The following is a 17,185-nucleotide window of genomic DNA, read 5'->3' as shown; positions in this document are numbered from 1 at the left end:
TCCATTGACTACAATACAAAACTGTCCGCTCTGTCGCCTCGTTCGCGTTCGGTGTGCACACAGCTAGAGAATTTAGAGTGTCCAATACACCTGCCATGAATGTAAGTCGGAGAGAACCCACAGGGAGAATATGCAAAATCCACACAGGTCAGCGTGAGCTGGATTTGAACTCAGGACTCTGAACTGTGAGGCAGACGTGCTAACCACTTTTACTCCCAGCTGCGCTGTTCAAATCAAATCACCAAATAAAAACTCATACCTATGTCAGGGACATCAAAAAATGTGAAACTGCAAATGAATCAAGTTCAAGTACTCAATTCCTTTCAATTCCTTTTCACTCTCCTTCTTTGTATAACAGTGTAATAAACTGATAAATAAAATAATAACAAAATATGATCAACATTATTTTTGATTTTCATATTTCTGCCTTTACGATGTGTGGAAGTTGTCTGCAGCCAACTTCAATAATGCCTAATATGTATATCAAATTAATCTTAAATTTAGGGGAACGACATTTCAGTTTGGTTTGACCTGAGTGATCAACTCAGTGATTTCTATGGTGCTAACTGCAAGTTAAAGCCACCCAGGCACAGATTCATTTAATCAATCAAATTATGCTGCAAAAATCCCCATACTTTTGCTTAGTATTGGCTACTCCTGCCAAATGTTTTTTTTTTTTACCTTGGTTGAAGATAACACCAACGAGAATGTAGACCTAGCCCTTTGTCAAAAAACAAAACAAAACAAAAAAAAAACAGCTAACGACATTACCATGATCATTTTTAGCGTAGCTAGCTAATGTTAGCCACGTTGCGAACATATCCAGGCGAATAACCAAAGTTATAAAGGCGGCGGTGTTTAGCTAACTCACCTTATCCTGCTTTCTGAGATTCAACGGTTAGTTCTTGAAGGCAACCACCCCGTGACGTTTTGGCTTCCACAATGAACGCGAAGAATTCCTTCAAGTAAGGCCATGAGTGAGGGTGAATGGCTGTGCTTTAGCCTCTTGAGTCTGTGTTTATTCGGCTTATTTGTCTCTGTCTTATTCGACGGTAGCTTCTAGCAAAGGCGACCGGCTTATTTGTCTCTGTCTTATTCGACAGTAGCTTCTAGCAAAGGCTACTTACTGCTATCTTCTCTGATCTCCAGGTTATGTGGGGCGTCCCTGCGTTTTTTAAAATTTAACGGCAGCCAATCTGATTGGTCAAACACGGTTTACGTAATTTGCGCAAAGATGCTGAAAGAAAAGTAACATGGCCTTTTATTGTAAATTGTTAAAAATAAAAATGTGACGAGGCAATTTTTAAAATGTAGCAAGTAAAAAGTCCAATATTTGTGTTTTAAATGTAGGGAGTAAAAGTAAAAATTTGTCAAGAAAAATAAATACTTCTAAAAGTACAAAGTACAGGAAAACATTTACTTAAGCACAGTAACAAAGTATCTGTACTTCGTTACTTCCCATCACTTGTACTGAGTAATACGAAGAGCTACCAGTTTATGTGATAACTGATCATGTTATTGGTTTGTCACAATAATTAAGAAATAACTGTAGTAAATATGTGAATCAAGTGTGTTATGTAATGTATATGTCATATATGAATAATCGATTGTAAAATACTTAGAAAATCACAATCTTCTATTTCTATTACAGTCAGCCCCCTGCTTACGAGCATCCTGATTTGCGAACATTCCGCCTTACGAGCGTGGATCAGGGAGAATTTTGTCCTCCGCTTACGAGCAAACCTCTCGTCTTGCGAGCATTCCGTCAAACCAGCCATTGAGTATGTAGAAATGTTCTCGCCTAACTGCGTCAATATATTCAGCAGTTGCGTCATCTACAATCATTAATAGATACTTATAGCGGTAACGTGAACGCTATTGGTCTTACAATCTCACACTGACTGTCTCACTCACGGTGTCTAAATATATTACCATTTAAGTGTAGTGTTTGTACAGCTAAAGGGAAAAACAGCTGACATGAAATTAAATGTGCCGATTGCAGGACAAAGAATTGTCATTGGTTTAAATGTGTGTTTTTTTTTTAATTAATTGTCAATACATTCCAACCGTTTAAAAAAAAGTGCGAATAATTATCAGTCAGTCAAGGAGACGCCAATATGCTATTGGTCGATTAAGGTCACCCGGTCTCACTCACGGAGATGCTATTGGCCGGCGTCACACGTCAATCACAGAAATACCGATATGCTATTGGCCGAACGCCTTTATCTAGCTTGATGGGACAGGATGGAAGGAAGTAGACAAAATGAGTGAAAAACGGAATGTTTTGAAGACTTTGCAAACTTTATCTGTTAGACATAGCTTCTAAAATTACTAGCAGCGGTAAAGGAAGAAATAAGAGGATGATGTTTTAGTATCTCCGTGATTTGCACCATGACTGAAAGAGTTACTGTAACACTGTAAGACCAATAGCCTATATGCGTTGCCGTATTAACTCAAGAGGTTAATCTCTGCACCCTATTACGGGTGATGATACAGCGCCATATAATGGTTGCTAGACAAGATTGCATGTCAGGTTAGTCGGCGATCTCCCGATATGCATTGGGACAGCGTCATTGTTGCAATTTTGTGAGTTGTAACCAAAGGTGAACTGACGCTCGAAGCCATAAGTGTGCTGCCTAGTAAATGCAACACACACAACCACCTCTCCGCTTCCACCGTGCTCAATTCACGTCGGGAAAAACAGTTGACATGAAATTAAGTGTGCCGATTGCAGGACAAAAAATCGTCACAGATTTAAATGTGTTTTAATCAATAAGATGTCAATACATTCCAACCGTTTAAAAAAAAAGTGCAAATAATTATCAGTCAGTCAAGGAGACGCCAATATGCTATTGGTCGATTAAGGTCACCCGGTCTCACTCACGGAGATGCTATTGGCCGGTGTCACACGTCAATCACAGAAGTGCCGATATGCTATTGGCCGAACGCCTTTATCTAGCTTGATGGCACAGCTGGTTGGGATGGAAGGAAGTAGAGAAAACCCTGACTGAAAAAGTTACTTTGACACTGTAAGACCAATAGCATATCTGATTTACCGTATTGACTTAGAGCATTCATCTCTGCTCATCTCTGCTTATCTCAGCACAAGTCACGTCTTTCCAAAGGTAAAAGTCATTTATCCTTTGTATTTGTTATTTAATGCAACTGTACAGTAGATTATGTCACTTAATATTAATTTATGTATACAGCGTGATGATTTTACCTAAGGCTTCTGCGCGCGTTGCACGCACTCACGAATTAACATGGGTTTGGATCGCCCGCTATACGAGCAATTCGAGATACGAGCGTAGCCGCTGAACGGATTAAGTTCGTAACCCGGGGGCCCACTGTACTTGTAAACTATTTGCAGAACAGGTTTGCGGGCTACTCATGTGACCCTTCGGGGGCTACCCAGTGCCCGTGGGCACCACGTTGGTACCTTTCTGAGGTACGCTGCATGCGTCGGCGCTCCATGTGTTAGTCAATAGTCTGCGCTTAAATTTGCCTTTTTCTCTGATTTCCACGAAAGAAGCTTTTTAAAGTCCTTAATTAAAGACATATTTGTTGTAAATTCAATCTCAGCAATACTTGTATTAAATATTTTTTAAATTGCCGTGTATGTTACAGATGAAATTTAGACAAATTTGGGCAAATGTTAATGAAATCGTCTCCAAAAAACATATGACAGCAATGTGTAAAGAGAACTGCAACTCCAGTTATCCAGTGGACATGAGTGGTAATTGCCTCCTCAGTGTCTATTTTGCCTCATGTGTTAGAAGTTGAGTGTCATTAATAACAAGTCAACCTGCAATTATTGTACTGGAGTTCAATCGCAGCAAAACTGAAGACTGCTCACATAGAGATATTTATATATGCAGCTTCATGAAAGTCAATGAATACCGCATCAAATTATGCTATCTAGTAATGGTGATAGGCTGATGGTCAAATTTCGCCTTCTCGTGGTAGTAATTGGGTGGGCAATATACACTGATGGATAGATGACGACGACGACGGACCAGAGAAAGTCAAATTAAGCTTTGTAGTGTTGGTGGAAGGGTTGCCAAAAATACACTGATGGAACTAAATAACTGACCAGTGATGTAATTTACTTTTGACTTGAAAAAATGACGATGTGACGATGATGGAAAGGGGGCGGAGCTCAGACAAATGACAAATGCTGGACCAGTAAAAATCTAAGTTGCCCACCTCTGCTAATTTTGATCATTCTTTCTCTCTAGATCGTTGAGCCGTACCACATCAGTGAAGCTACAAGTTATCTGCTAGAGAAGAAAGGGGATTTTTATGGAGCATTTACAGTTTTGTTGGAGGTAATTTATTCATCCATCCATCCATCTTCTACCGCTGTCTTCTGGGGTCGGGTCACGGAGGCAGCAGCTTGAGCAAGGAAGCCTAGACTTCCCCTTTCCCCGGCCACTTCATCCAGCTCTTCCGGAAGGATCCCCAGGTGCTCCCAGGCCAGCCGAGAGACATAGTCCCTCCAGCGTGTCCTGGGTCTTCCCCGGGGCCTCCTTCCAGTGGGACATGCCCGAAACACTTCACCAGGCAGGTGTCTGGGGGGCATCCTAACCAGATGCCTTAACCACCTCAGCTGGCTCCTCTCAACGCGGAGGAGCAGCGACTCGACACTGAGCCCCTTCCGGATGACCGAGCTTCTCACCCTATCTCTAAGGGAGAGCCCGGACACCTTGCATAGGAAACTCATTTCGGCCGCTTGTATCCGGGATCTTGTTCTTTTGGTCACAACACACACAGCTCGTGGCCATAGGTGAGGGCAGGAACGTAGATCGAGTGGTAAACAGAGAGCTTCGCCTTTCGGCTCAGCTCTTTCTTCACCACGACAGACCGGTGCGGAGTCCGCATGACAACAGATAATTTATTTAAAAAAAAAAAAAAAAAAAACGGACCCAGAAAAGTGGATATTCATTTTAGAATTTGTTGAGAATCCCTGTTTTTGTTTAGTTTATTTATTGGGTTAATTACTAGGGATTAACAATTATTGAATATCATCTTTTTTTTTTCTTTAAAATTGCGATTGACATGCAATTTATTTTTTTAAATTTATTTTTATTTATTCCTAATTTTTAGCAGCTAATTTTTTTAGCAAGTAATTAATCTATGTTGAAGTAAACAATATTAGATGTAATGTATGATAGAATTTTAGATAAAGGCAAATGAAGCTTTAATCTGAAATCAGTTTATTTCTACGATTGCAGGTTTAAACTCAATACTTTGACATGTGGTCATAAGCATTCACCATGACAGCAAAAATGCCATCATATCATGATGTTAACATGCTACATGCATTACACTGAATCAGTAAGAAATCTAAGTGGCTTTACTACTTCAACATATCCACATTCTTTTTGCATGAAACACAATATGATTGAAATGTTAACATTCAGTGGACTGCACTACTCAAATACTAAACACAATTACATCAATAAACACATTTTTTGTACATAGCCCAAAATAAAAATACAACATAGCAAACTCCACTCAGTCACATCACACATGCTACAATGCAAAAAGAAAACATTGTACAGTCATGGTCAAAAGTTTTGAAAATGACACAACTATTAATTTTCACAAAGTCTTGCTGTTTCAGTTTTTATAATGCTAATTTGCATATCCTCCAGAATTTTATGTAGGAGTGATCAGCTCAACTGCAATTAATTGCAAAGTCCCTTTTTGCCTTGAAAATGAACTTTATCACCAAAAGCGCATTTCTACTGCATTTTAGTCCTGCCATTAAAGGACCAGCTAATGCCATTTCAACGACACACAGGTGTCAGACACATTAACACAGGTTTGGGTGTTAGAGGACAAGGCTAGAAATCAATCTGTCATGACTGAGTGACTGGACACTTTAAAAGGAAGCTGGTGAATGACACCATTGTTCCGCATCTGTTAGTCATGATTACCTGCAAGCATACATGCAGCCATCATTGCATTGCACAAAAAGAGCCTAACAGGGCAGTCTATAGCAGCGGGTAAGATTGCACCTCAGTCAACCATCTATCAAATTATCAAGAACTTCAAGGAGAGACGTTCAGTTGTTGCCAAACTGGCTCCAGGTCGCCCAATTTGTTTCAATTGCGGGATTGGAGCGGTCCAGTGCAGTGCTTGCTCAGCAAAGGCAGCAGTCATGTGTGAGTGCATGTGCACGCACAGTGAGGCGAAGACTTTTGGAGGAAGGCTTGGTGTCAAGGACGGCAGCAAAGAAGCCACTTTTCTCCAGTAAAAACATCAGGGACAAACTGATATTCTGTAGAAGGTATAAGGACTGACCTGCTGAGGATCTGATGACTCCCCCTTCTGATTGTTTGGGGCCTCTGGAACAAGACTTGTTCAGAGAACACTAGGTGAGCGCTACCATTAGTCCTGTCTCATGCCAGGAAACAACCCACATGGGCAAGGAGAGAACATGCATAATCCACACAGGAAGCCCGCAGTGAGCTTAAATTGAATTCAAGACTGAACAATGAGGCGGACATGCTTACCATTCTTTCACCATGTTGCCCTAATAATAATACAGTGGGCCCCCGGTTTACGAGATTAATCCATTCCGCGGTTGGGATCGTAACGCAAATTCGCCTTATGGCAGGCAATCCAAACCTATGTGAATTAGCTAATGCGTAAAAAAACCCAGGTAAAAACATAAAAATTGTATATACATATTAAAAATTGGTTTCAAAATAGAATTGCAAGTCCTACTTGTATATAATATACATGCATACAATTAAATAACATCATAAATAAAACATATTAAGGACTTATTAACCTTTGAGTTGGCGCTTGTTATGGCCATATTCCCTAGTAAGGGTAGCCAAGGCTATGCTATCTCAGCTTTCTTCATATTTCTTGATTATCTTCAGCTTTCTTTCCATATAAATCATCATCTTACATCTCTCTTTAACATCACTAGCAATCTTGGGACTCATGAATAACCAATTCAAGTTTGAATTAAGCACTAAAATGTGCAATAAATACAATATTGAAAGCACTCTCACACAAGATCAAGTCTTTAGGCAGCCATCTTTGTGACCCTGTGTGCCAACCAATAGCAGTCCAGCATCTTTGTGACACCATTACACTGACCAATTGCACCGGAGGCAGTTTGACGCCAACAGAAAATAAAAGCAATTTCCTAAAAACGCCTCAAGAGAGAGGCAAAACAACAAGTAAACAACTCCACAGGTCATGACAGTTGTTGATGTTAATTGTAAAGCTGGATAAATGCCTTAAAGAGGGGACGAAAAAACTCAGTACTCCACATCGTAATGTGAAAATAACGCAAGACAGGGACGCGGTAACCTAGGGGTCCACTTGAATCAATTAGTCTCTTTTTTTTTTTTTTTTACTTTCATTTCCTTTTTTCATTTCACTCCCTTCTACTCTTTTCTGCTAAGACATCAAGACATTTAAACCACTGTTTTTATATTGTGTGTATCACATCATGATCATATTGCAAATGCATTCAGCTGTATGAACAAATGCTGTCAGTTCATTCAGTTGTCGCCCTGGTGGCACAATTAAGACCCACAAAAATTTTTATTTGCTTACTATCTGCCTCTATATCTTCTTTCATAGGCATTAAAAGTGCAGCTTTCTTTACTGATATCTCATCCCATTAGTGGACAGAACAAAGATGAAAAAGAAAATGATCCAGCCGTCTTGAAGAAAGTAGAAAATGTATTGAATGACCTCATTGCTTTGGGTTATCGCAACTCTCAGAAACTCCAGCAGCAACAAATCAAGGTAATTTCTGTTTGCATCTCAAAAGCAGGCATAACAATCACTCATCTTTTGGCTAGATTTGCAATTTTTGTAGAAAGGGGTTTAGAATGGATACAGACGTATACAGAGGCGTTGAATTTGATAAAAGTGGTGGATATTGAATAATTTTCTCACTCTAATTTTGGAGATTTTCTGTATTTAGCAGCAGTGGTTCTCAACCTTTTTTCAGTGATGTACCCTGAGTCAAATATATTTTCAGCCAAGTACACCTTTAACCTGTGCAAACCATTTTTGGGTTAAAAAAAACAAACAAACAAACAAATACCAACAACCTAATGAACTTAGTGTTAGATCTGTTCAATAAATAAATAGATACATATTTTTTCACAATATATTAAAGTGTCATGTGTTGGGATTACTGTAGAAATCTCTTCACAAAAATAAATAATGAACTTAATTTTTTTTTAAATATTTGTCCCCCCCAAAATAATAAACATTGTCAGACCTGTTCTCAAAAAGAAATAATGATAAATAAATATGTGTCCACAGAAAAATATTCAACTTTTGGAATCATAGCAGATGTGTTCACAAAAATAAATAATTTACTCAATAAGTGTCGAGAGGTGGCACATGACAAATTGGGTAGAACCATTCTAGTATGGGGAAGAATCTGGTGGTTTACAATTATTAAATTGATTGAACTACTGAATTTAACATTTGTTTTATGAATGTATATTTTCCTGAAACAATTAAATCAATAATTATTTGAAAAATAATTTTGCATGTTTGTTTGATTTAAAATCTTGGGGAGGGAAGGGGAGGGGAGCGAGCTTGCTGTGCACTTTACGGTAGATCCGGAAAGAAGAGCATTGCTGAGAACTTTTCACTTTTCTAGGATGTGACCGAGCCAATATTTTCACCGATAGCAACTTTCTTCTTCTTTTTTTTTATACTGGGAGTCCCTCGCTTTGCGGCAATACTCGCCTGCCAAAAAAATAAAAGTTTTAATGTCGCAATCAAGTGGCCGAGACCGTGTCAAATATTGTGCTGACAATGCTGCGCTATCGTTAGCTTAGCACAGTAACTACGGTTCAACGGTTGTTAAGTGAGGCAAATGTAGCGCTTACCAGTTGTCCCAAGTTCTAGCTTCTGCCTTTCTACAAGCCAGGTGAGTGCTCTTGCATGGCTCTGTTTTGTATTGAAAGCTCAGCTGGTCGTGTTGGATAGCTCCCGATGACCGCAAAGCGGCCACCATGATTCATTCCTGCCTCCTGCGTGAGCTGTTGAATGTTTCCAAAGTTGATTGGCTGTCGCGACGCAAAACCCGAAAAAAGTAAAAAAAAATCAACTTCGGGAACATTCAACGGCTCACGCAGGAGGCAGGAATGAATCATGGCGGCCACCTTGCGGTCACCGGGAGCGATCCAACACGGCCAGCTGAGCTTTCAATACGAAACAGAGCCAAGCAAGAGCCCTCACCTGACTTGTCGAAAGGCGGAAGCGAGAACTTGGGACAACTGGTATGTACAGCGTTTGCTTCACTTAACAGCTGTTGAACTGCAGTTACTGTGCAAAGCTAACGATAGCGCAGCATTGTCAACACAATATTTAGCACGGTCTCGGCCACTTGATTGCGACATTGAAACTTTTATTTTTTGGCAGGCGAGTATTGCCGAGAAGTATAAAGGTGCTGTCGGTGAAAATATTTTCTCTGTCACTTCCCACAAAAGTGAAAGTTCTCAGCAATGCTCTTCTTTCCGGATCTACCGTGAAGTGCACAGCAAGCTCGCTCCACTCCACTCCCCTCCCCTCTCTCCCCTCCCCTCTCCTCGCGCGATAAAAAAGTGGACAAAAAGTACAGCGACAGAAAGCCCCGTCCATACGTTTGTGATGTGGTTTTTAAAGCAGCCCCAGTTGCAAAAGTCCTGTTTTTCTTTTGTACAGGAGCTCTGGTTTTCTTTGCTTGAGACATTGATGACTCCTCAGAAACAAGGTAAAGATGCTCACTCATCCAGCAAAGTGTGATACTCTTTCCATGTACACACCACACACTTATAATAATTATTGTTTAAAGGTGATAGCCTTCACACATGTTATTCCTCTTTTTTTTTATTCTGCCTGTTTTTTGACGTGTTTCAACTCATTCCCAGTTCATCTGATTCACACGGTCCAATTTCATATTATTCCAATTAATTGTCCGACAACTGCTTCCGTTTTTTTCATTCAAAATGTTTACAGATTTTCCACAATTCCCTGTTTTCCACGCTGAAAATCCCATTGACATGTTTAATTGGAATAATATGTAATTGGAACTGTGTGAATCGAATGGACGGGGAATGAGCAATGATAAAACAATGTTACATGACCTTTATGGGCTAAGAAATACAAAGGTTGGACTACCTACTGGAAAAATGCTGAATGGCTTCCTGAATATCAATGCCTTTGAGTTTGGCACTCAACCCTTAACAGTTGTTGGTTTTTAAATAGATTACCGTGTGACAGATAAAAGATTTTTCCTTTGTTTTTTTTTTTTGTTACAATCAATATAAAAATGCAAAAAGCTGATTTCAAGCTTTGACTTTTGAATCAGTGGCCAACTTGTGTGAAAGAAATCATATATTAAGTTATTATTATGTGTTTATTTCATAACCAGAATCACATTTATTGCAATCCATCTATGCCAGACATGTCCAAAGTCTGGCCATGGTCATGGCCAAATGCGGCCCGTGGTCAATTTGTACACTAAGAAAATGCTAAGCTTGTTCGGTTCGACGTATTTGTGTGAGAAGACATTCTCGGTTATGAACTTAAATAAGAGCCGTGTAAGGACACGGCGAAATTTTCGTATTGTCTGTATTGTGTTATATTGTATTGAGCCTTACCTTTAACCAAGGCTCGAGCATGTGATTTTTGTGTCAAAAGCAGGTGGAAAACGTTGTTAAAGGTATTAATTGTACAGGAAGAAAAAATAGTGACCTTAACTTGATGACTAAAAAAAATATATAGACAAAATCTTAAAATTTTAGTGCTGAAAGGCTCTTGATAATTTTACTATAACTGTAAAGTTACACACGATTAATTCAATTACCATTTTAATTCAATTTTATGAATTCAATTTTGATGCTGCAAGTTGGCAGAGAAATCTATGAAAGAAGACTAAGACAAGCCCAAGCTAGGTTGCAAAATACTAACTCGGACCAACCAAGATTGACTTTTCTTGCTCGCAAGGGACAGCAGAAGGTCACACGTTCGTGTTCGCTTCAGGGTCTGTCAAGTGACCTGCCATCCCCGCTCGCTTTTTTATTCATTCAGCAAAACATTGCACAATATCCCAACTGCACAGAGTTTGGCGCCGCTGATCTCAAACAACAACTGGGAGAAAGTTAAAACTCACACTTTCCTGTGTCAATAGCTTTATCTAAGGACTGGGGCGAGATGGACAAGGACTGCATAGATCAGGGGGGTCCAAACTTTTTGCAAAGTGGGCCAGATTTGGTGTGTTAAAAATATAGGGGGGCCAACCTTGGCAGCCATTCTTGACATATAGCAACAATTAATTTAAATACATTTCAGCGAGCCATTTTGTGTTTAACAGAATGCGTGTTTATCAGTTGAACAGAAGTACTAGTACTCTTGGGTGCAAATTACATTTGAAACATAAAAAACTATCTCACCATGGTAGTTTTATATTTATAGAATTTTTAAACACAATAACAGAGAAATGAGCAAGCAATAGTCATATCAACAAGTGCAGGGCTCATTTAAAATATTAAATAAGTGCAGGACTTATTTAAACTATCAAATTAGTAACTATAAATGTTGATTGGATTTTTAAATGTTTATTATTCTGGAGCAAAAACTTAAAAAAAAAAAGTTTTCAGACTTATTGTAAATGAAAAATGATTGGTCCGCATGAGTGTGATGGGTGAAACTTGAGATCTGGAGTGCAGGACAAAGGCCAGGTGTGGCTCTATGGCAGTAGTATGGATGCGCAAGATGTCTTTTAAGTGAAAATCCGGTAGCCGTGTCCTCACACGGCTCTTTTTTAAGATCATAACCGAGAATGTCTTCTCACACAAATACATTGACCCGAACAAGCTTAGCAATTTCTTCCCAAATGCTGGAATCTCTCGGTAACTTGTCCTTATCCAGCTGTCAGTAAAAGTTGGCGATACAAAGCTGCCGGTGCTGACTGCAGCTCACTGCATCACACTGCATCACACTGCAGCTCAACTTTCCTCCTTTTGTTGGTTGTCGCCATTTTAGAAAATTAGGGGCTCATACAGTCAATTACTCATACACTAATTTGCTGTTCCTTTGCTTTTCATTTGGTGCATTAGAAATTACATTTCTTATCAAATTAGCCGTTTTTGTGGCTGCATTTCTAACCAGGAAGTGAAACAGCTTGTTTACTGAAACCATGCCTCTCATCATGTGCTTGCCGCGCCCCCTTCATGACGTCCTTCTAAAGCCAACCGCCACAAACAAACAACAAAAAAAGCTAATGTTGTAACGCTCATTAATGGGGGTCAGAGGCGATGTCAATGAAGAAGCCAAAAACAGACATTTTAATCACATTCAAATCAATAAAGCAAAACATTTATCAAGAGAGCATATGTCTTAAGACTAGTTTCTCCTGTCAAATCAGCCCTCTTGCAAAACTACAACTTACAAGAGATTCTGGATGAAATATGTACTACAACATGGATTGTCTGACCATGTGCTCCTAAACATTCATATTCTCTTCTTTGACATATTTCTACAGTAAAACTAAAAAATGAAACATTGCTGTTTACATTGCCAACTCAGTGCAAAGTCTCTCCTCCCTAAGCCCAGAATGAAACCCAAGGTAGAAATATGAACATCTCAAATTAGCTGGGTGTATATTTATTCATGCAGGGAAGGTACGGATGCGGCCTAGAGGTGGTATGAGGGACTTTTATTATTATCATATCTCCTGTAAGTCATGGTTAGTCTGCTTGGGTGGTGCCAGTGGAGAGAGCGCAGAATAAGCAAGGAATTCTTCTAAACGCATCAAAGAAAATAACACATTGGGGGTGTTTGGGGTGAGGAATAGAAACATTGTAACATGGATATAAGTTCCAATAATTAGAATTTCCTTCATATATATCATTACAAGCCCTATAATTAGTTCAAATACAGGACAAAGTGGAAGCTTGTTTGTAAAAAATACGGTCAGCTTTTGTTTAAATAGTGCTGGTTAAAGCAACGGATTTGTGTGTTCCAGCCTTGCAGGACTTGACAATGAATGTTCTCAACAGTATGAGCAGCTTGGTTTCACTGCCTGCAATCATCCAGCAGATACTACAAGTATGTGTGTTGTTTTCTTTTAATTACACATTACTCACCTTTTTGATACTTACTGTATTGTACATACTGATGGATCTAACAGGGGAGGAATAAGTCTGTTGCTTACAAAAGCTAAGCACAGTGGTTAATGTGTCCGCCTAACATGCGGAAGTCGGCGGTCCGCTTTTTGGCCATGTAATTGTACCTTTAACGCCTTTGTGCAGTACTTTGAGCATTTCTAGGGAGATCATTCTCGCACCATTTCTCTGCAGTCCAACCCCAGCATAAGTTCATCAGGGAATGCGCCTCTTGTGAAAACAAGAGTGTCTGAAAGTTTCTGAGATGCTGTGTAACTGATAATACAGTGAGGAGAACAAGTAGTTGATACTCTGCTGATTTTTTAAGTTTTCCCTCATAAAAAGCAGGTAGATGTCTACCCTTTTTAATATTTTATTTATATTTTACTGTATGACTTAAGTCATAGGCTTCACTATTACTTGACAGGAAATGGGGCCCAGGGCCGATCCGTAGGGGGCCTATTTTCAAAAATTAAAATTTGAATATTTTTAAAACCAAAGCACGTAGTGACCCAAAACCAAAACAGTCACCAACCTTCAGGCATATATGAGTCTCCATGAGCAGAAGCTTTAAAAAAATTCAAACTCATTCCCTAATAAAATCCAGTATTTTTTTTTTTATATATAAGTATAACAAAACTTAAAATTGCTATAAAATCCTTACATAATACGCTAGATGCACAAAAATCACCAAATGCAGAGATAATCATCTATATTTTCAGGAGCAATAGCAATATTTATCATATTTAATAAGTTTTTGACCAAAATAGCTACTTAAAATGTTTTTATTTAGCGCAACCGAAGTTCTAAACCCCAAATAAATACTCAATTTTCACACCAGAAGTTTTATACTTGAGGAGAGCATGCAGAAACATTCTTAATTTTACTCAACAAAAGCAAAATTTGCATATACAATCACAAATTATTTAGGTTGAATTCTGATGTCACTATTGCCGCAGCACGTCTTACCAGCTATCTGACCCTTGTCCTTCAACAATCACTTTAGCCTGTTGGCCCATGACTTGTGAGCCCCGCTCAGCTTCCTGGACTTGTACACATTTCTGTCACTTGCCGTCTCTTTCTTGTCCCCCTCGACCCTGCTACTCCTCCCGCTGGTCGGTTGCTCCAAGGACTTACTCTCCACTATTGACCAGCTCGACCAGGCCGTCAAACATTACAGAGGGCGAGTTGCCCCTCTATAGCTCCACGGCAATCTCTTATCTTTTCCTGCGAGTTAAGCTCCTTCTTGCAGCACTCAGCCACACAGAGGAGTTGGCCTGAACCTTCCTGGCCAGGTAGCTGGCGTAGTTATCGACTGCAGCGAGGAGCAACTTGTCCATTGATGGGTCCAGCTGGGTATTGGCCAGCTCCCTTGCAAGCTCGGCCAAGATCATTTCATCATCCTTCTTTACCTTTGCCATGGTGCGGTGCAGGTCGGCCTGCACGTCAAAAGGGCCTGCTTGGTCCTCAAAGCGTTAATCCCTCCCTTGCTACCTCCTGCCCTCTGCCTCAGCACACAGCGGTACTTGTCATTCCAGCATACGTCCTGCCCATGCTCGTACATGTTCATTACTTAGATCGTCCTCAGGAACATCTCCAGAATGTCAGCTGTGTTCCTGTGATCCTCCTTGACTGTGGTCTTGGCGAGGAGCCTCAGCCTGGCAACTATGTTGGGGTTGACGTGATGATGAGCCTGACGCTCTTGCTTCTCGAAGGAGGTAGGCGCCAGCACCTTCTGAGTCAACTTGACCGACTTGTAGCTCTCCCAGCTGGCCAGTGCCTTCTGGTTCAAGAATTGGGCTATACTCGTCTTCTCTGGCTCCTATAGAGTTTTTTGTTAAGTATGAAGCATGCAAAGTCAAGTCAGTTGGACAGGACAGTCACACAAGCATCTAAAAGCTATTATGTAATTGAATTATTGGTAACTTTCACACTCTATGTACAGTACATATGTACATAAAAGGTATGAGTGTGGGTTCAAGAAAAGACACCCAATGAATGCCTCTCAGGATTTAATTGTTCTCTGCATCCCTCAGGGAGCAACACAGCTAAAATGCAACAATCATATACTTTCCTCAATAAGCAGCATAGTCATAATGAAAGAAATTCACGGCAAATGAGTAACAACAAAAACCATCCAACAACCTTTACCCTAGGTGAAGACGGCATAAAAAAAAAAAAAAAACAACAACAACATCGCAACATGTCCCCAAGCACCACTGTAATAATACTGTGTACACCAAATAGTTCAAAGTTTCATCTAAGGAACTAAGGTAACAAAAGAGGGGCAAAAGCTATAGACAACCTAACCTCTAGAGAGCAACATTCATAGGCCCAAAGAGTTGCAATTTCATCTTGTCATGCTGGAGAACAGTATGACAAAACCTTGGGGTTTGTACTTGTGGTTTATGGCGTGCGGGAGTCAACTCTTTTTGGATGGATGGAGTCAGCAGAGCTTTGTATTCTGGCACAGTGGTCTTCATCACAATGTGCCATATTTTCTGGGCTGAAATCCTAGAACCTTCTTCTGACAAGTCCAGTCACAGTTATTCAACTGTCATTCATGGATTTTCTTCACTCAGCTTTCGCCAAAACCACATTTTTTCTCCCGCACACTGCTAGTGTTTTGTCTCAGCCTCAGCATTAAACTTCCTAATAAGACTTCCAATCATCCCTCTAAATGATCATAATTGATGTGTTAACTGCAGTATCTGTATAAAATCAAGTCCTGGTTTATAAAGATAAATAACCTGATTTCTCTTCAATCTTCCATGTTGCAAGATACCATTAACAGTTTGAAAGAAAGAAGACTACCACAGTCCTATCTATTTTTTTTTTCTTGACTTCATATTCTTAAAAAAGCATATAACATTGCATTTGGACATGATACTCAAAAGATATGTGACATTAACTCACATTTGGGCAATTAAAATTAAGTCACGTGTGATCCAGGTCAGTGTTTTTTTAACCTGTTTTGAGCCAACGATTTTACTTTGGAAAAATATTGTGACCCACCACCACCTGAAAATTGCTGGTGATTAGCGAGACTGACATCTGTCATTCCCTCCAATCAGCACCACCTCTTAAGCTCTTCTCTCAAAGTACTGTGCTGCCCCCTATTGGAGAATAGTATTTATTATATGATTATTCTGCAATACACTGTTCAGGGTTCAAATCAAGGTTCAAATCCACCTCACGCCTGCCTTTGTGTATGGCGTTTGCAAGTTCTGCCCAAGCCCGTGTGGGTTCTCTGCAGGCACTTCGACTTCCTCCCACACTCCAAAAACATGCATGGCAGGTGTATCAGGCACACTAAATCGTCCTTAGGTGTGATTGAGTGCGTGAATGTTATTATTATTATCACTTATTCCCACACTTGTTCATCTCTGTGTGCCCTACAATTGGCTGGCAACCATTTGAGGGTGTCTCCCCTCTACTGCCCATAGACAGCTGGGATGGGAACCAGCAGACCTTGCAACCCTATTGAGGATAAGTGGCTACAGAAAATGGATGTATGGATGGACTACTGTGAAGGAAATCATATATTAGGTTGTTATCATTATGTGCTTATATTTCTTGTCTAGAATAGTGTGCATTGCTATCCATGTGTGCAGTCCTAGTTCATCTCGCCCCAGTCCTTAGATAAAGCTGTTGACGCAGGAAAGTGTGAGCCTGGGACCTTGGCCCAGCTGTTGGTGGCACCCGACTGGCACTTTTTGTTATGTCTTGTAATGTACAATGCTTTGCTGAATAAAAAGCCAGGATGGGCGGCTGGGCGAATTGAATTAGCGTTGGAGAACCCACGAGTTCATTTGTCCAAGCTTTTTCCCTATCCATGGTATAGAAAAGTCAATCTTGGTTGGTCTGAGTCACTCTTTTTGCTGCTTAGCAGCTAGGCTTGTCTTAATCTTCTTTTAGAGATTTCTCTGACAACTACTTACAAGTATTTTATATACTTGTGATGTTTCTGCACATGGGGGGTGGGATGTCATGTGCACATTCCCTTAAAAATTTTAAATTGAGTGTCACGCCCTGCAGAT

The 17,185-nt window shown here is 40.0% G+C and overlaps 1 protein-coding gene across 6 annotated transcripts in view; it reads left to right on the top strand.

Annotated features, from left to right (window-relative positions):
- The window catches only part of vps8 (VPS8 subunit of CORVET complex), a 228,787-nt gene that overhangs the window by 200,003 nt on the left and 11,599 nt on the right, over window positions 1-17,185 (top strand). For all 6 annotated transcript variants that reach the window (XM_088421847.1, XM_088421845.1, XM_088421844.1 and 3 more), the window contains 4 exons: window positions 4,239-4,328; window positions 7,612-7,779; window positions 9,703-9,751; window positions 13,007-13,089. In XM_088421847.1, the coding sequence (XP_088277973.1) occupies window positions 4,239-4,328; window positions 7,612-7,779; window positions 9,703-9,751; window positions 13,007-13,089 (390 nt within the window). The remainder of the gene's footprint in view (window positions 1-4,238; window positions 4,329-7,611; window positions 7,780-9,702; window positions 9,752-13,006; window positions 13,090-17,185) is intronic.

This window comes from Hippichthys cyanospilos, chromosome 8, assembly GCF_059441005.1.
Source record: "Hippichthys cyanospilos isolate Australia breed blue-spotted pipefish chromosome 8, RoL_Hcya_1.0, whole genome shotgun sequence".
Lineage (NCBI taxonomy): Eukaryota > Metazoa > Chordata > Actinopteri > Syngnathiformes > Syngnathidae > Hippichthys > Hippichthys cyanospilos.
Note: the sequence above shows the minus strand (reverse complement) of the source record. Positions and strands in the feature narration are given on the sequence as shown.